Source organism: Notolabrus celidotus, chromosome 7, assembly GCF_009762535.1.
Source record: "Notolabrus celidotus isolate fNotCel1 chromosome 7, fNotCel1.pri, whole genome shotgun sequence".
In the NCBI taxonomy this organism is placed as follows: domain Eukaryota; kingdom Metazoa; phylum Chordata; class Actinopteri; order Labriformes; family Labridae; genus Notolabrus; species Notolabrus celidotus.
The window spans coordinates 22,764,158-22,784,212 of NC_048278.1; the positions used below are offsets into that span (position 1 = coordinate 22,764,158).

General features: G+C 38.4%; 2 protein-coding genes and 1 long non-coding RNA gene across 8 annotated transcripts in view; 2 read left to right on the forward strand and 1 right to left on the reverse strand.

Moving 5' to 3' along the window:
- The first annotated feature begins 198 nt into the window (after positions 1–198).
- On the forward strand, positions 199–13,365 carry mttp (microsomal triglyceride transfer protein). 2 transcript variants are annotated; one of them, XM_034688712.1, is made up of 19 exons: positions 228–320; positions 769–837; positions 2,387–2,577; positions 2,743–2,886; positions 4,987–5,094; positions 5,180–5,296; positions 5,385–5,524; positions 5,613–5,763; positions 6,909–7,066; positions 7,218–7,386; positions 7,512–7,619; positions 7,746–7,958; positions 8,065–8,276; positions 8,386–8,483; positions 8,677–8,798; positions 8,944–9,171; positions 10,056–10,180; positions 11,718–11,888; positions 12,429–13,363. In XM_034688712.1, exons 2-19 carry the CDS (start codon positions 783–785, stop codon positions 12,574–12,576), a joined length of 2,658 nt encoding a protein of 885 aa, XP_034544603.1. In that variant the 5' UTR covers positions 228–320; positions 769–782; the 3' UTR covers positions 12,577–13,363. The 2 variants fall into 2 exon arrangements, with proteins under 2 accessions (XP_034544604.1, XP_034544603.1); XM_034688713.1 differs by lacking the exon at positions 769–837 and having other exon boundaries at positions 199–320; positions 12,429–13,365.
- LOC117816447 lies at positions 8,911–15,150 on the reverse strand. The gene is made up of 3 exons (XR_004631955.1): positions 15,005–15,150; positions 11,068–11,126; positions 8,911–10,144 (listed from the first exon to the last, which is right to left on the reverse strand). It is a non-coding gene; the product is annotated as an uncharacterized LOC117816447 (long non-coding RNA).
- LOC117816446 (leucine-rich repeat LGI family member 2-like) overlaps positions 14,060–20,055 on the forward strand; it is a 30,133-nt gene continuing 24,137 nt past the window's right edge. For all 5 annotated transcript variants that reach the window (XM_034688715.1, XM_034688720.1, XM_034688716.1 and 2 more), the window contains exon 1: positions 14,060–14,176. Coding sequence is in view for 1 of the 5 variants with exons in the window: in XM_034688717.1 (XP_034544608.1) it covers positions 14,172–14,176 (5 nt within the window). In the remaining 4 variants the exon portion in view is untranslated. The remainder of the gene's footprint in view (positions 14,177–20,055) is intronic.

Here is a 20,055-nt window from a genome sequence, read left to right on the forward strand (position 1 = left end):
AACGGAAATGAGTTTGACGCCCCTGGCCTAGGTTCACTGAAAAACAACAGCTTAAGATAGTATTTGCTAAATTGAAACGTATAACTAGTTTCCCCTCAGACAAAAGTAGGCTATGATAAATTGTATTAGCGTATATATGCCACACTTTTTTGACCCCCATGAGATGCTGTAACTTGAGATCGAGGGCTGGTTCTCAAGCAGACAGCCCATTTCCTGCAACAGCAAACCAGGAAACCCAGCGACAAAGCAGCGACTATGCAACCCAAAATGAAAGTGGGTGAAAGGTGTTTATCTTGAGGATGTCTCTTGACCTGCTCGTGGTAAATATAAACGCTCTTTGTGCTACTTCAGACAATTCATCGTTGTTTATTGTTGTTAGTGCATGATGCAAATAGAAACCTGTAACCAACCTGGCGACTCTCACTCGTCATTTGATCATGTGAATCAATCAAATAATCCCATCTCATTGATGAGGTGATGAATCAATCACCTGGTCGCGCGCAGACGCACGCGCTGGCTCTATGTATAGAAAAAGGACGCCAGGGCGCATCTGTCATTATAGTAGAAGTTACTGTCAAATCAGTGCTCGGCAGGTTAATGATTGCCGAGTTATCTCGTACTTAGTACTTGAGCGTGGAGTTTGGAGTCTGCCCTCCCCTCCGATAAAACATAATAGGAGAAGCTCGGACCTGCTTTGCCTTTCTTTTTGGCCTTTTAGAGCCTCTTCAGCCACTGACTGTGTTTCTGTGTCGATTCATCTGGCTGCAGAGAGAGGACACACAATGTTCACTGTGCTTGTGTTATTGCTTTGTGCAGCCTCATCTGTTTCTGCCAAAGGTGAGTGGATGGGGGACTTTATCGTTATTGATTTGTATATAGGATATGTGACAGGAAGGTGTTTGTCATGGCAAGCTTTTTTTATGGGTAGATTAAAAACTAAAGGCTCAATGAATGTATTTGGGACAAGAACATTTCTTCTTATTACTAAACTTGTAGGTTTGGTGGATTTAGTTCTAGCTCAAAATAAAAGTAGTTGTACCCTGGTGACTGCAAGGAAAGTTAGGGGATTTTTGATGGTCATGTTAGTGAAAAGGCTCTTTTGTTTGTGCTATGGAGACTTAAAAATGGCTGATAACTGGCAGGAAATCACACTAGTTGATGTAACAGGGCCCACAATGTCAGTGTCTCATTCATTCAGTCAATGGTGTAGCTTCAGTCAGTGCTGCTTGGAGTTTCGGTATAACATCACAATAATAATTTCTGTTAGTGTTTAAGCTCGCTCTTATGATCTCAAAGAATCTCTATCAGCAGTAACAATAGACATTGACCCAGACGTTAGAATTTGTTGAATAATTGTCGATGCTCTGTGATGAAATCAAATACTGACACGTCAGTCTCTCCTCCCTCGTGGCCTGAAGTCATATCTGACAGAGAGTTTGTCACAAACAGAGCAGAGGAGAGATTTTTATCTTCTCCTACACACCTTGTTAAATGGCTGCGGATCGAAGCACATCAACGCTTTCCATAGACTTTATTTCTGCAGAAAAAACAAAACAGAAAATGAAAAAAAGTAGAACCAGAATATCAAGTTTGAAGATCTTCTTCAAATAGACTATTGTGTCAATAACTGAAATGTAGTGAGGGGGCCAAAACACAGCTCTTTGGGAGTAATGTGTCCAGAAGTGTTGTGGTTGAAGAATATCAATCTGACATTGTAAACCTTAAAAGTGTATCCATTTATTACATGCACACCTCACAGTTGAGTGTCACTTAAACTACAAATATAAGACAGTTTTGTCTTGTCATAATCTGGTACAACTTGTCCAATATTTGTGTTTGTAAATTATATTGGTTGAAAGTTGTAACACCTATTTTGCCTCATCAGTTAGAAATAGCCTAGATTAGAGGGATAGACTTGAAAAAGTTTTTACCAATTGCAAGGTATTCAAAACTGTGGCTTGAAAAGTAGTCTATGTAGTGCTGCCATTTGCTTATCACAAACTTTGACATCTGAAATTTTAATTCTGCGCCCTTTTAGTATCTGGTAACTGTAAGAAATGACCACAATCCCAGTAATCAATGCATTAGATCCATGTTTGATCACCACAGACAACACAGCCAATGATGAAAGCTGAAAGCTGAGATGATAGAGCTTGAATGCACCACCAATGAAACACATATTTAAAGCAATCATTGTGCATCAATTGGTTTTATATGATCTTACTATTACATTAATTACAGAAACATGAGTATTAGATAATGAGTTTCATGAGTTATAGTGAAAGGATAGTGAAAAAAATAAGATAATAGTCTAGTGTCTTCTTGCAGTTCACCTTCACTTTCTCCTCTCTAGTTTTCTCACCAGCTGTTTCTTGTGTTTCTTCAGGTGCTGCTGCTGCTGGACCCCGACTGAACAACGACCAGCTGTACAAATTCAGCTACACCACTGAGGTGCTGGTGGACAGAGTCAGGGGGTCAAAAGAGGGCAGCGCTGGCTACAGAATCTCAAGCGATGTGAACGTCAATCTGATGTGGAGAGATCCAGGGAACGATGATGATCAACTCATTCAACTGGCTGTATGTCACTTCAAACTCTTTATGCTGCAATTTACTTATCATCATTCTATAATAGTGACTTATAATACTTATTAATACAAATACATCTTGTGCATACATCTTTTATTTATAGTGGCTAAAAGAAATGCAAACTTTTGCTAAAGCTAACTATTCTCTTCTCTTCAGCTAACAAATTTGAGGATTGAGCCTGCGTCCCGTCGATCACAGAAGAAGAACGTGCTCCATGGATCCACAACAGAAAGTGTTTTGGGGGTGACCAAACTAGCAGCTTTGACAAAACCTTTCTTATTGCACCTGAAAAATGGAAAGGTAGGAACTTAGCATTGATGCTATTGGAATTTAATTTGGTATAAAACGGTATGATTAAGAGAATAGCCATTATCAGTGGTAAGAGGTTAATATTTTGAATAATTTTTCATATAAAGAGTGAATATATTTGTATAACATTTCTATGCAATGGTTAACATTGTAGCTCTAAACCAATGTAAGATTGGGTGTTTGAAAGTGATGCTCGCATTAGTATTTTCAGGGAGTCAGTGGTGTTCCAGCAGTCCATTATAGTTGTCATCAAAGAAGTAGTAGGCCTACTCTCATTGTGCAGGAGTGATGATGCTGGCAGGGGAAGTACCAGCAGATGTGTGTGTGTGTGCAAAGGTCAGCAGGTTCAGAGGGTCAACCAGTGAGGCATCAGGATGAGGTTCAAAGATAACACTCATGCTTTCTTCTTATTGACTGTGTGATGTTTGAGTGCGAGCTTATCTAAAGTACTGTTATCAAAACATTATCAACAATATGTAATTGCCTTGAAAATAATGATTTCAAGTTGAGTTGTAAACTTCATTAAGGGAATTAATTATATAGGAGCTTGAAAAGGATGATAATTGCTTTTAAGTGTAAAATTCTCTTCACAATGTTTTTTTCTTCTTCTTGTATTTCAATTCCTGCTCGTCTTAACACACTGTAGAGGCTTGGGCACACTTTGTAAAGGGATGAAGCTAATTACTCCAACATGAGTTCATAATTATTTCCTAGGGGTTCATATTTATGAGGAATTCCTTCACTGATTGAGCAATATGGATAACAACTAACTGTAAAAGTGATTTCTTTGTAAATGCAAAAACAAAACTATTATTACAACAGATTACTTACATTTCTTATGATCAGTGCACTCAACAAGTTCACTCAACACTGGAATGTTTGGCTTCACTCAGCATCTGGTCTTCAGCTGTGTGTGTGATACTTCAAAAGCATATCTAAGTCTGTGCCTGTTGTAAAATAAGAAGCCTAATCTTTTGCTAAAATTTACCATTTAGGATTAAAACCGGCTCAGAGTTAAAGTTAGGAGAACGATACTTTGGATGGTGTGAAACAGTACGGATCAGTGTCTCCTACAAATACAGAGTGGCAGTGGACCATCTATGTATGGCGGTCCTGGCTGATATCGTGGCTGAGTGCCTCACATAAATAACATACTGTATGAGAGACACTGTAGGATGATGTAGTAGGCTTTTTTTTCTCCACTCAGGAGCAGGAATCTGTCATTGAGCCAAACTGGAGCTTCATTAGAAAAACTGTTTACTGTGATGTGATATTTCCCAAGAAGGTCTCGGTTAATTTGACAGAGCTGCAGTTCCATCATTTTAACATGGTAGCATACACATATGTAAACATTCATGTGACTCCCCTGTCACGTTGGTCAATACTGTGAAATGGTGTGTATTCAGGATATATTTAGAGATAACACATCGTATGTGAGGATAAGATAGACTCTTAAAAATATTTGAAGCACTAATACCACAGTATTCTGGTTTGTTTTTGATCTGGGCTTCAAAGCATGTAACGAAGATAGTGTGTGATGTCATCACCATGCACACATGTTTGTGTTCACAAGTGTGCAAAGGAAAGCTGACACCCTGAAAGGCTTTGTGAGCTGAAGCACGTAGAGCACTGTGTGCCGCATAGTACCTGCTTTATCTGCCGCTCTGGTATTTATTGCTGAAAAGTATTCGTTTGACAGCAAAGTGCATCATGAACAGGTGCAGAAAAAGCCTGTGGTTTGTACGACCAATAAGAGCATAAGAATAGGCTTCTTGGATAGGTATCAAAAAACAACATGCAATTGATATGGTTTCTAGTGTAACATAACACGGCTTGATTTGGCAATTTAAACTAACATTTCATCTAGACTGGGGTATGTATAACAGACTGGTGGATGTAAAGAACATGCAGAAAGTTCAACATCAACAGCAGCCATCTTTGTTGTTTACAAAAATGTCTCTTCATGTTGGATAAATGTTAGTGACTGGCCAGTGCAAAGTAAAAATGAGATTCCATATATGTTTTGATTGCAGGTACACAAGTATACAATTTTTTTAAACCTGCTGCTTTCTTTTTGCACATCTGTTGTAGACAAAAGCATTTTACTCCTACCGGGCCGAACCTGCAACCATCAAGAACCTGAAAAGAGGGCTGGCTAGCTTATTTCAACTACAGTTCAACACTGGGAAGGTTATAGAGGTAAGTGTTACATTCATGCTCATAGCACATATTCACGTATTGTAAAACTTGTTCTTCATGCGAACTCTCTGACGTCTGGGAACAGAATGACGTGTCAGGACGATGCATGGTCCAGTACAAGGCAGTCGCAGGTCAAGTGACGAGAACCAAGATCCTGGAGACATGCAAGACACCAGAGACGGGATTCACCACACACAGTCAGGTATGTCTGAGTCCGGACCAATATATCTTGCTAAAATCTGCACACCACATCAACAATAAATCACACCTCTGTGTGTCTCCACTGCCAGGTCCTGGGTGTGAGCAGGAAGTCAAGTTCTGTTACAACATTCACACTTGAAGATGGTTTTATCCGCACAGCCTCTGCTGAAGAAGCACACTCACTAGCTGTAAATACCCGCAGATCTGCTGCAGCTAAAGTCATTTCAAGGTAAAGGCATTAACTGGGAATTCATGTAAGCCTCTGTTTTTTTCTTTAAATGCCCACAATTTCAATTGTTTATGTCTTTTTTGTACAGGCAAACCCTCTCATTGGTGGGCATTGAGGCTGGACCGCTGGAGGTTGCAGGAAAAGATGTGGCTGGTGTTGTCCAGTCGATTGATCTCAAACTGGCAGCTCTTGGTATCATTGCTGAGAAGGTCAAATCACAGTGCAAGGGGTGTCCAACAGTGAGTGCCTGTTCACTATCAAACACAAAAGTTCATACACTAGCATCATTTCAGTTAAGCTCTATAGGTGGCAATGTAAGCCCAGCATCTGATCGAAAGTAATTTTCTCAACTTAGTGTTGAAATTCAGTTTTGGACAAACCGTGATCCATTGCAAATCACCCCGCAAATCATGAGGTTGAAGTTTGTGAGTTAATTTTGACAGATCAGGATGAATCTTATCTTTCCTTCTTGAATTTTCAAATTGTCCTGATGAGACATCAAGTATATTTATCTGTGTGGCCAGTGCTTCTTAGATTTGTTACCAAAGTCTGGCAAAACTGATAACAATTTATTAGCATCAGATGCACTTGTAATGTTAATCAATACAATTTTGTGGTCTATCTCTCTACCAAAGCCAAAATAATAACCACTATACATGTTAAACATGTCAAAATTAGGTTTTGGAGCACTGAGGGTAAGCATTTAGCATTGACTACAGCATCAGAGTGCTGCCAGTAGACCCTTAGTTGCTAGGCCTGGTTTATTTTTATTTGTTTGACCATCAGGGTACAAGCATATTGATTTCAAGATGGCATTTCTCTATCTCTTTGGAGAATAAAACGCATTAATCTCATTGTGTTTGACTCAACAGAGCAAATCAGGAGCTCATAGTTTTGTACAACTTATTTTATGAGTGTCATCCTTGTCTCATAACAAAAACATTTTAATATTTAAAGTAATTGCTGAGATTACTGAGAATGGCAACACTGTAAAACTCAAGCACTCAGATAATCATGTCTTTTGAAAAGCAGAAAAAATATTTCTGGGGTACAACAAAACTTATCCCAGCCAGAAATGGAGGTCATGCATAACTAAATGTACAGTACAGTAGATAAAAGTTAAACTCAGAAGAGGTTTGGAGGCAGGATATGAATAAAACTATCAAATAGTCCCTTCTCTTTTTGGATTGGTAAAATAATATTGTGGTGCCCTATAGATGGACTTCCTCAGAGTCTTACGGTCTGTGTTATATGTGTCAATATTACAAGATTATTCTTAAATATCACTGTATCAGGAAATTGATAGTGTGTATTTCTGTACCATAATTATTAACTGCATATGATATGTCTTCTAATCCCCTCTCCCCTGTGCTCTCCCTCTTAGCTTCTTGAACATTGGCAGGCTCTACAGAAGCAGCTGGAGCCAGCGAGCCTGTCCAAAGGCACGGCTCCTCGCAGCTTCCTGGCCCTCATCCAGAGCATTAGGAAGGCGTCCAAAGACGAGATCCTCAAAGTGCTGAAGAGTGCCAGCAAAACCACTCTGTAAGCAGGCTCCTCCTTACGTCCTGCATCTGAACATACCCCATCACTGCTGTTTCTTTGGAGTAGCCATCACTTATAAGATTAAGAATGCTAGTATCTAAAAAGATTAAAGTCACCATCATTGGGTGTTCTGTCTCCCTGTTGCTCTCAGACCTCAGGCGGTGGATGCGGTGACCTCCTCCCAGACTGTTGCATCTATGGATGCCATGCTTGAGTTCCTCAACTTCACTGATGCCAAAGGTTTGGTCCTGCAGGAGAGATTTCTCTACGCATGTGGCTTTGCTTCACATCCCAATGAAAGGATGCTTCAGGCTCTGACTGTGAGTGTCATTTCATCTTTAACAGAATTAGTATCTTATGCTTATTAAAGCAAATAATCAGAGGTGTTTCTTCACACCACATGTCATGATCTCCCTTGAATTTGATGAGTTGTTGTCCTTTTCAGGATATTTCAAAGGGGAAGATTGGCAGCACTGACATCAAAGAGTCAGTGGTGATCATCATGGGAGCCTTGGTTTATAAGCTGTGTCAGAAAGGAGGATGCAACCTGCCGGTGAGCTTCCCAGAAGATCTTTGCTCAGATTGCACAATAAATGTTACCGTAAAACCCATGAACTTACTATCACTGAACTAATTTAAGAGTTGACTGATGAACCATTGCTGTGTTTGTACCTCTCAGGTAGTGGAGCAGGTGAAGAAGCTGATTTTAGAAGGTCCTGAAAGCACCCAGGTTGAGTCTGAGGTCCAGATGTATCTCTTGGCTCTGAAGAACTCAATGCTTCTTGAAGCCATTCCCATCTTCACCAAATACGCTGAGTCAGAGGTTGGAGCTTATAGCACCATCGCTCTCACTTCCCTGCAGAGATATGACGTCAATCTCATGACAGAGGAGGTAAACTATAGTGTCCATTAACACATCTGAACTGATGTCAATGAGAGATACTGAAATGTGGAACTTTAACACATAATTAAAACAAAAAAACTTGTCCTGCTTTTAGGTTAAACAAACAGTAAACAGAGTTTACCACCAAAACCGCAGGATCTATGAGAAAAATGTGAGAGCTGCTGCTGCTGATGTCATCCTCAGTAGCAACCCCTCATACATGGAGGTCAAGAATCTGCTTCTGTCTATCGGAAACCTGCCTCATGAAATGAACAAGTACATGCTGTCCAAGATCCAGGACATCCTCCGCTTCCAGTTATCTTCCAGGTTTGTTAGCAGACAACCAATTAACCAAATTCAAATGAGGTTTCTGAGTTTTACAAGAAAAAACAAGATCATCATGTTTAATGTGTTTTTGTTTTGTTTTCCTTTTCAGCAAAGTTATAAGACAAGTGATGAAGGACATGATTTCCCATAACTACGACCGTTTTTCAAAGGTCGGGTCATCGTCTGCATACTCAGGATTCATGGCTCGTGAGTATTCTTAAATCTCCCATCTTAAATGAAATTACACAATATATTTTTGTGAAGATTTGGAATCTAAGATCAAAAGACTTGATATTTTGAATATTAATATATCAAAGCTGTCAGTGTTTTGGCAATTCTATAAATTACATTAGAAGTTACATTTGTGCTAACTGAGTCATTTGTAACTCTCATCTTCTAGAGTCTGCTGATGTAACCTCCACATACAGTTTGGATATCCTGTACTCAGGCTCTGGGATCCTGAGGAGAAGTAACATGAATATATATGGTGCTAGCAAAGACGCAATGCTACATGGACTACAGGTTAAGAAACCACACAACTGAAATGAAGAACTGTATAATAATGCTTTCTGCACTTATCATACACATTGCCTCTGTGTTTTTCATGTGCTATAAAGCTTAATTTATTCATGAAATAAAATGAATTTCATTTATTCTCTTCTGTCAGGTTGCCATTGAGGCTCAGGGTCTGGAGTCGCTGATTGCTGCCACACCTGATGAAGGAGAAGAGAACCTGGAGTCCTTTGCCGGGATGTCTGCTCTTCTTTTCGATGTCCAGCTTCGGCCCGTCACCTTCTTCAAGGGTTACAGTGACCTCATGTCCAAAATGTTCTCCATGACAGGGGAGCCCATGAATGTAGTGAAGGGACTGATCCTGCTGACTGATCACTCTGAGGTAAGCTGCTGCTTCTGTGTCCTACTTCAAGACTGTATTAAAGTATTCAAATCTCATTATCTCAGTATTTTAGGTCTACATTGAGTTTGGTTATGAACTGGAGTGACATCTAGTAAGAATTGAACATGCAGCGTCAATTGGACGATCAATATAGAGAGATCAACAGTTGTACCGCAGTGATGGAATTCCACTTCAGAAAGTGTGTTCACTGCTATTAAGTACTACATTTAGTGTACTTACATTAAGCCTGAAACTGCAGTTCCTTGAATATTCACTTCATATTGCTAGCTACATATCCAAGGCAACCCCACTCGTGTTGAAAAAGGGGGCTTTTTTTGGTAACTCATTAATTTTTTAGATTTTGTTTGAGACATGTTTTTTTAATTAGGGGCGTAGCTAAGTTGACAGACAGACAGACAGGCATGTGGCTGCTGTTGACCAGAAAGCGAAAGGCCTGCTTCAACTCCATCTCTTTGCCTTTTTGCATGTTGAATGGGTGACATCACTGAGACTGCTTCATGTTTTATAAAATCTATGACTCATGTACATTACATGCAAGCCATTTTGAAAGGCATTGACCCACAAACTGTTTTCCATGGAGGATTTAAGGGCTTGTTTACCTTTTCACATGCATCCAGTATGTGTTCACAGATAGAAATAGTGAATGAATTTAGTTTTTAACTTTAGTTGTCAACCTGAGTCTGTAAAATGATGCACAAATGGTACAAGAATGTGACAAAGCTTTTGTCTCATGCTGGTGCTTAAGTGCTTTGACAGTTTTCGTTTACTTGTGCTTCAAATAAAATGCATCTTATAATCAGTGAGTAGAGCATAACCAAGTCACTCATCATGTTTTTCTTTCCTCCCTATCTCCTGTCCTCCAGGTGATCCAGCTGCAGTCTGGTCTGAAAGCAGGGGCAGAGTTCCAGGGAGGGTTGGCCATTGACATCTCAGGAGGCATGGAGATCAGTCTCTGGTACAGGGAGTCCAAGACCAGTGTCAATAACAGGTAAAGTCTGGAAACCATATATTTAAACAGCCATTACACATGTTTTGGGCCTTTCAGACTAACTGGGACAACAGCAGAGCTTTTACATAACATACAATGTACATGTATTTGGGTCACAGCCTCGAGTGCAATGGTGAAGCGGTCAATCATGTTTGTAAAGTACTGTATGTACAGTATGATGTAATATAGCAGCAGGGCAAAGGTCTTTGTGATAGACAGAGACCATTCTTAGAAATTAACCTTTGTGACAGAACGGGCAGTAGTTACAGAAGTTTAGAGGCAATGTCACCTCACTGGAAATAGCTCTCTCTTGATGTTGGGTTCATGTGATCTTAAGATGGTCTATAAGTGTTGTCTGATTCATTTGTTCCCCCAGCATGTTGGACCCACTCCAGTATTGTGCTTTACGCCTGTCTTATTAGTAGCTTTGTGTGGATATGACGTCAGTTCTGTCTGGTTCTCTATTTTAAGAGCATTACAGTCAGTGCAAAACAGTGGCTGCTGGAAATGGAGCGCGTCATCATGTGTATCCGTTAGCTTGCGGCATGTGGTGATGAAACAGGGTTTAAAAGAGCAATGGCGCAGATTTTTTAACATGCAAGACGGGACTTCAAATGCACCTCAGAACTTTGATTACATTTTGTCAATAACAGTGTTGACACCAAACTCAAGAACCAACACGTTCCACTGTATTTTCATTAGATGCTTTCAGATTTTTCCTGTGTTTGTGATGTGTGTGAGAAGTTTGGTTGGTGTTGATGATTTCATAAAAACTTACTTCAGCTTTGTTTGTTATCCAAAAAAGGTTTCTATCCATACTGAGATTAAGATTTTGCGCTGGAATGGCATAAAAACTAAAAAATTGTTCTTACAAATTGAAAACTTACCTCAAAATAACCATTGAATGAGGGACTCACATCTCAATGCAAACTTTGAATGTAACTATCTGAAAAGGAAAGGAAAATGTGACATTATTGGGGATGTATGACAAGGATGCTGTGGAATAGTTACCTTCTTAGATCATCATGGCAACCAATGATGTGGTTAAACACAGAAGAAGGAGCTTCCATTTTTTTCCATTAGGGATTTTCTTTTTCTGCTTTCCAATCATTGTGTAAGACTTCAGGCTGATATGCATCGTGTGTGGAGGGGAATGGCAGAGGCAGGTGAATGGATCAGCATAGTTGTACCTCTTCCACTCTGATAATAGACTGGCAGGCTATCTATAGAAGCAGAACTAACCACACTGGCATCTTTGCCAAGGCATGTTTCCACAGGCAAGGTTTAAGGGGTTAGAAATTGCAACTGGTTGGCACACTTTTTGGTGTGAAACAGAAAGGGGGATTTGTAACATGGTAGTTAAATCTACTAGTTAGTGTTTCAAGTTTACTATGCTGTGAGCCTTTTATAAAAACCGTGTGGCACACATACATGATCACAAAGAATGACTGCAGGCCTCAGTAGTTGTGCAAAGGTGAAAAAAAAAAAAAAAGTTGTCTCTTTAAAACTTTATTTTAAATTTTGTGTGTGTTTTCAGGGGGGCATTGGTGGTCACTGGTAATGTGACAGTGGACATGGACTTTATGAGAGCGGGTGTGGAGGTCAGCTTTGAAACAGAGGCATCCCTGGACTTCATCACCACAGTCCAGTTTTCCGAATATCCCTTCCTGGTTTGCATGCAGATGGACAAAACCACTTTCCCTGTCAGGTAATCCAAGACTGTTCTGTAAAAAAACAATACCCACTCGTTAAGGTTTTGCATTACAGTTATTCTTGTCATGAAATTGGTACCCTACGGTTATCATGGCGAAGTGATACAAAGTTATTATACTGTGCTTTGTGTATGCTATACATTGCCAAAAGTCTTCTTGTGGTTTTGAGTGTGTAACAGCTCAAAACAGTATAAAATAATATCATTTATGTCTCAGAAGTATAATTTTTTATACAAATATTGCACTGATATAAGTATTGTTAGTTGTTATATGGATGGAATAATCTTAGTATGGCATAACTTAATAGTTTCCCCTAATAACTACATTTAAATGTGTTTCCTGTTATTATCCTCATGTTATTGGACTCTTAATATGTTCACTACATTAAAACATTTTAACCATGTTGTTAAAATGATAAGTACATAATGTATTATTAAGCCTAGCCAACATAGCGCTTTTATGTACAGCCCAATACTCCTCAGTAAAACTGTTGTATCTGCCTAGACACAACTCAATTCTCAATGTTTTGATTACAGCGAGTACCTGACCAAGTACGAGAGCGTGTCATCGGGGAAGAGCGTCGTGTCACAAAAGAGCAAGAAGCAGCTTGTCCCGGGTTCTGAATTCCCTCTTCACCAGGAGAACTCAAACATGTGCAAGAAAGTTTTTGACTCCAGCTGGTAGAAGAGACACCATGAAGTACCCTGGAGCGAGATGTCATTTGTACTGGCATACCATGTCACTCGTAGAGGATCTATTGCATTCAGGGACAGTTTATCACACCTCAGCCAGCAGTGAAAAACCCCAAAGAAAGAACAGTGGTGAAACTTCTGTTTTAAACAACACACACAATGTTTACATTCCTGTAAGTATTTAAGTCTTTTTAATCGGACAGTTTGTTTATAATCAGGAATTTCTGCATTGTCTTGTTATTTCCTTGAAAATGTATTTATGCAGGGGAAGTACAGGGTGTGGTATGTTTTATTAGCTTGGTAATACTCATCATCTATACTGTAGTTTTCCAATTCACTTACAGTAAAGATGCACATGTAAATACCAGACTGGAGACAGTGGATTAACTTTTCCCACAAAAAGAAACGCTCCTCACTGTCAGCACACCTTTGCTTGTTTTTTAATTAAATGTGTTTACTAAGGAGGAGAACTGTATTGTTTTTATGTCACTGCATCACTGTTCATATGTTTTAAATAACTTATAAAGTGCAGTAAAATCAAATTCTTTTATTTCATAATCTGAATGGTCTTTATTTGGGATTTGCAAGATTTATGGTTAAAATCCAGTCCCCAAAAATGTATAAATGAACACTTGAATTTATTTTTTGTCCATGGCTTTAATTGAAATGAAGTGGGGGAGATGTAAGATTTCTGAGCTACTGATAATTTCTGTATCCATTCAAAGAGATCGTTTTGTCAGATCTATAACTGGATGAAAATAAATATACACTGGAAACACATGTCACTTTTGTCACCACACCATTTCAGCATGGGATCTTGACTTTCCAAACTATCCATGAAAAAAGAAGACTATTAAGAGGTTTTAGTTTGATTGGAATATCAACTTTAGTCATTTTAACCAATATCAGCTTCAGATGACTACATCTACCATCAACACTGAAAGGGTCCAGAAAACTTTCCATGTTACCCAGAAAAACTAGCTTATATGTTCAGTTACAGTCAGGGAATAGTGCATAGCATAATGTGTGGGCCAGGATTGTTGATTCAGTAAAAGGCGAGGAACCATGTGCAGGCTTTTTAGCTGGATTTCATATTTAGCAAAGACAAACTAAGGGCTGGTAAACTCAGGAAAACAAGATATCTATGTATTTCTCTTACATCAGTATAGTTCAGTAAAAAAAACCTTGGCCAGATTTGAATCTAGAACCAGCTGTCATGAGTGGTTCATCGTTACTCTGGTTTTGTTTTGTTGTTTCATGCTGTGTATTTCAGTTGCCATTCCCTGTGTTGCATGTTTTGTGTGCTTGTATTTTCACGTGTTTCCTAGTTCAGTCTCCTGTGTTTCCTGTTTTATTTTGAAGTGCTTTGCTTGTGTGTCTGGTCTAAATTTGCTTCCTGCCTTGTGTACTTCCCTCCTGTTTGATAACACTAATTACTTGTCACCTGTGTCTTTTGTCACACCTGTGTTGATTACCCTGTGTGTGTTTAGTTTCTCTGTGTTCACCTCTGTCGGTCTAACCCGAGTTTCTTCCACTGAGCTCACCAGTGGATTTTTGTTGGATTTTTCAGTTGAACCCTGGACTTTGATGAAGTAAGTTTTTGTTTATTTATCTCTTCATTTGGGTCATCCATCTTTGTTTTTTAAAACCAAGTGAGACCAGCTTGTGGTGAGGAAGCATTAGCACCACCTTTCCCTTAGAAATAAGTAAATTGATGATTTTGTTGAATAGAGTGATGCACTTTGAACGACCATAGGTTCCAGTGTGGCAATCGAGCTAAAGCTAAATTTGGGCTACCATGGAATGTCACATTAAATAGTGTTGCTAACAGCCAGTAGGTGGTGCTATTGGAGCCATACTTGAATATGTTGTGCAACTGTTCAAGGAATACTTGATTTCCATGTTTCTTTTTGAAGGTCTCAACAGAATAGTAATATCACCTTGTTTAAATGTCACCGGAGCGCCCCTTGTGTTTCAAGGAACATGTGCTCTTGCTTGCAATCATACCAGAAAAAATCCCAAACTTAAGCAATACATTGAGATATAATACTATAATACATTATCTTTTTTAAATGTAATTTTCTTAAAAATTCATATAAAATCACTGAAACATGTTAGTCCAATGACAAGTGAGTGCCTGAATGCGCTGTAGGCTACTATAAGATGTTGGAATCAAAATTCTAGCACATAAAGTTGAGTAAAGAGTGAAATAACATGAGTGTTAGAGCTGTTGCAGGCTCTCACAATGATTCAAAAAAGACTGGCAATAACTGGAAAAGTAAATTGATCTAACATTACTATTGCAACAGCTACACACACTTTTGGCTAGCTAGCAGCTGTCACTAGCTGTAGCTAATGTTAGCTTGAAGTACACAGCACATGACCAAAATAGCACATATCAGATCAAGCTGAAAACTAACTGTGTTAATGAAGGTCATTTGGATGTCCTCTTCTTCATCGATCTCTTCCTTCTCTCTATTTTCCACAAAGTAAAATGTCTCCGTTGACTGCTAATTCTGTTGCTAGAATTAGAAGTTTGTGGTCATAGCCGCACACATTATCCTTGTCTCCTTGGGTTTTGTTTAAGTTAGCCAATGAGTGAGGAGAGATGGCTAAGATTATGTTCACACTCACAAACACACACACAAACAAATAGACAGACACACAAAAATTACCCTTAAAAACAATCAAACTAAGAAATAAAAGCACCTTACAAGATGACACATCGAAATGGGCAACTCTAAAAAAAAAGAATTCACTTGTCTGAGAAGACTTTAGGTACACTACTCTTGTAACTTGATTTTTTCTTGTTACTAAGAACATCTCTTTACTAAGAACGGTCAGTCCAATAATTGGATCGAATTCACCGTTGGATTGCAAAAATGTGTTTGCCTATTAATATTGAAGAGGCCATGCAATGGTTAAAATAGTACAACTACTGAAACACGTTGTAAAAACCCAGAATTGGTGGTCGCGCTTATTGTGAACAAACATACCGGTGCAAAGGCTCACAGGACTGTTGATGTTGCAAAGCATGTTAGCAACATTTTAATCATTTTATGGTTCTTCAGTCAGTATCTCTGATGATTGTGGGTGTTTAATGACATTTTTAGTTGGTTATAGAATATGAAGTCAGTTGACAATTTTGACTTTGCGAGCATACTGTTGCTCATAGAGACATCTGAGCGTTTCTGTTGTGGTTTTGCACTCCTGCTGATTGTGGCACAGCAGCAGCCTAAAGATCTGGACGAGCAGTAGCCAATTGAAGCTTGACACAATGAATGTGTTAGACATTTGCATTGTGAAAATGCAGTTTTGTTGGTGTGCTGAATTAACAACCAGCTAAAAGAATCTCTGTGCCAAACTCTATAGTCTTCCAGGACCTTTAGTCAATGTATAGACTCTAAAACATGTAATGTCATTGTTTGTGTAATGGTTTGTCTTTGGTGGTTCCAAGTGAACTTTCTGGTCATGAAATAACTCCTGTAGGGGAAATTCATCCAACTTGTATTGATATTGACATGTTAAAGGAGACAAAATGTACTTAAAATGTAACACGCACTTGTTGATCCAGGTGAGGCAATAAATCATGACTTTTCTCGTGTCACAGCTGTGACATCAGAGCCCTGCACTGGCATCTAAATACAACAACTGGACCTGAATGTGGATTCTTCAGAAACCACCGAGAGCAGCTGGGGGCAAACCAGTGTCTGCCAGTCTAGCTGCATCCATGGAAACGAAGTAAACACAACAGCAAACTGTCAGGTTAAACTTAAGCCTCGGCCGGGTGATGTTTCAGTGTCACCAGAAAGCTAACCTTGCACGCTGGCAGATGCCAAATGTGTTCCCCTGTTGGTATAAATCTGTTCGATTCCCTTTGACCCTTGTCCTTTACTATTCCTTTAGTTTTCAATATATGATCTTTACCAACCATATAACACAGAAAAAAAAACTAATCTATTGGGTTCAGGGAGGTAAGAGAGGATAAACAGAGAAAATCACAGAAATTAAATCTGTATGAATGATAAAAGTCCAAATCAATTATACAACATGTTTAAGGAGTAAGTGAGTACTGCTGGACACATTATCAAATGGTCTGTTTATTAATTATAAAATATACTGTTATTAGCGCATCCAGACTTGTGTGCACCCTCATTTTCATGCAATTTTGTTTTTTTCAGAGGTAAATGCAATCATTAGATTGGTATGTTTTTCCTTCTACATCCATATTTTAAAATATCTATTCATACATATTTCTAAACCTGCAATCACAAAGAAATAACTGTGTTAATTATTATAAAATCAATGAACAAAAAATAATGGAGACATCTTTTGGGTAACATAGAAAAATATTTGGTCCCTTAAATAACCAAATTGACTGTTCAAACCAACTTGTACTTTTCATAAATGCAGCTTATCTTGTGAATCTTATTAATACATGTTTAAATAATTATATATCCTTTAGTTGGAGCCTGATAACATTTTCAAAGTGTTCTCCATTAGAGAGAATATATCTCTATCTGCTATTTAAATAACCCCCTGACATTGATGTGTCCGAGTTATTGCTTAACAAAAACAAGTTGTTATACTTTTCCTATTCTCTACCTAGTCTAGTTTTTTAGTAAGCACATGAGACAGAAACACCACAACATGCATTTCATCATAACACAGGTACAAACTTGAGTGATTTAAATTCATAGACACAACCATATTCAAAAGCTTGCTTATAAATTTATTGCAAACATATGTTGACTTGTCAGTCTACATAACACTCATTCATCTTCTTCATTACTTTCAAGCTTGTAAGTGCAGACGCAGCACTCACTTCTCTTTTGGAGATATCTCTCCGCTGTCATCCCGACCTCTCTCTTTTTCTGTCTCTTTCTGGGGCAGCCACGCACTGTTGACATCAGATACTAACATACAATACCAAGCTATAGCCGTTTGACCATGAAGGCATTTCATTAAAACATTTGCCCTTTCTCTTTAAACAATCATATAAACTTATCTCATACCATCTGACCTTCAGTTACCTCTCTTTCTACACACAACAGCAAGTTCTGATCATATCAGTTTCCCATATTTAACCTAAAAGTCAGCAGGTACTTTTAAGGATTGGAATATTTCTATCAAATCTATGATACAGTGCATCTTTGGGTTGGGGGATTCAGCAGTAACACTTAACAGGGTCTTATTTTACAATGAAAAGGTCCCTATATAGTGCTTCTGCTCGCACCAACTGTCAATCTGTTCTAGCCAATCATTGTTGTGTTAATTACAAAACAGTGAAAATTCAAGTGCATTGAATACATTAGTATTCACAGATAAGGTCATACAAGACACTGGAAAAATACATTTGGTAAAGGGGACTTGATGTGCTACATTTTTATGAAAACGTTTGAATAGCTGATTCACTATAGCAATCAAAAAATAATGTTCTTATGATATACTTCACAGGGTTTCAAAATGATATGTAAATATGCTTTTTTTCTTGACATGAAATTATAGCAGCGTAGTTTTTAACTTCAATCTTTGAACAACTCACCCTCTGGCTTCCTCCAGGTCCACTTTTTAAGTAATTTCTATAATAGGTTTATAATTTCTTAACAAAAAAGGAATTCTACACTGCCTGAGGGGTGCATTGTGTCTGTAAAAATGATGAGTCCTGACTCTACAAGTTCACCTCAAAATACATTAAATGTTCTCACATCAAGTTTCTCTAAACAGCAAACATGTCAGTTCTACTGCACAGTCAACAACAACTCTTCCAAATTACTACACGTATTCTTATAACTTGTGATGAAATCAACTTACAGATGTATAATAACATGTATTTAACAGAAGGTACATAGACTGACCAGCAGCTCCAAATACCTTTTTAATATGGTTTTAAATTTGTAACATGCTAAAAATAGCAATCTACAATTTGTAGAAACGCTGGGGAACACGTGGGATGCAAAAAAAACTGAGTCCAGTACAGACTCATGATTTTCCACTGCGTGGTCAAAAGGAAACAAGACAGAAAAATAAAGTTAATTCCATAACTTTACTGTACAGAAAACAGTAAGAAGAATACTTTTGTCATCAGTCTATGTGCCATCCTAATGAAAACCTCAGTTCGTACACATTAAAAGTAAAGAGGCCAAGGCATTTGATTGAGATTAACTGACATTGCTGTGTGTAAAGTGTAAAGATACACCAAACACATGAAAAGTAGACGCTCCTGTCTACAGTAAAGTAACATGACTCCTTGTTGTATGCTCACAGAATACCAAAATGCCATACATAACTCACAGTCACACACTTAGGCATTCAGATTACACACACGCTAACTTCCATGTCATTACACAAAAGTGTAAAAAGAAAAAAAAACAAAAAAACAGCATAGAGGAAATTAACCCCCTAATCATCTCAGCTGGATCAGACTCATTAGGCCCAACAGTGCATAGGAAATAGTAACCTAAGTTCAAACCAGAGTCCCAGCTATGCTTCATCTTAACAACACACTTAGTGTGTTTCTCTTTACTTCTCACTCTTAACATGTGAGGCGTGTGCTTTTACATAGAAACATACAGCAACACTTCATTCAGCATTTCAAATGAACAGGTATTAGCAGCATTTTGTGAGTCTACAGAGAGGTGACACATACTTCAAGTAGAACATGAGCCACCAACTACTAGAAAACAACATAAAGTTATGCAGACAATTTGCGCTGGAGTGAGGTAATATTCAAAACAGCAATGTCAACCATTCATATTTATCTTTTATTGGGTTAACCTTTGAAGTATAGTATTTGGAAACTCAGTCAATCTAAATCGTCCTCTCAAACAGTCAGAGGTGTTGCTGTTAAAAAATGGGTGAATCAATATTGCCTGTGTTTGTTTTTTTTTATAATTCAGTGCAGACCAATGGTCCCTGTCCTCAGACATCTGTGTAAAATACACATTACAGCATGTTTTTTCAATTGTCATCCCAGTGAAGGATTAAAGCAAGACTATGCAAGTTTTGATTGCTGATTGGCACTGTGGCAAAAAGCAACAGTTAATGGCGAGACAACACAATTAAAAGTTTTACAGATGCTAACAATTCATTTTCTACTGTTGATTTCACTGTCGATTTAAGTCTTTTTGCCTAAACCACATTGGCTTACTTCTCCCTACACGACATGGTTCTACTCTGTTCTACACATTTTCTAAGAGGCCTCTTCCAGCCACCATTTGAAGGGAAATCATTTTCCCAGCCCAAGTGCACTTTGGCAGTGATGGTCTAGTAAAGCCAACAGGACCATATCATATTCAAAAGGTAGACTTGCAATTCTCCAGCCACCAAGCAGGACACACTCGCTTAGACTTTCTGTCAATGCATATCCCAAACTGAAATGTGACAAAGCACAAATTTTCCTGAGAACCTGAACAGAACTTAAGACAACGTGGAGCTCATAATGATCACTACCATATACTCCATACCCAGC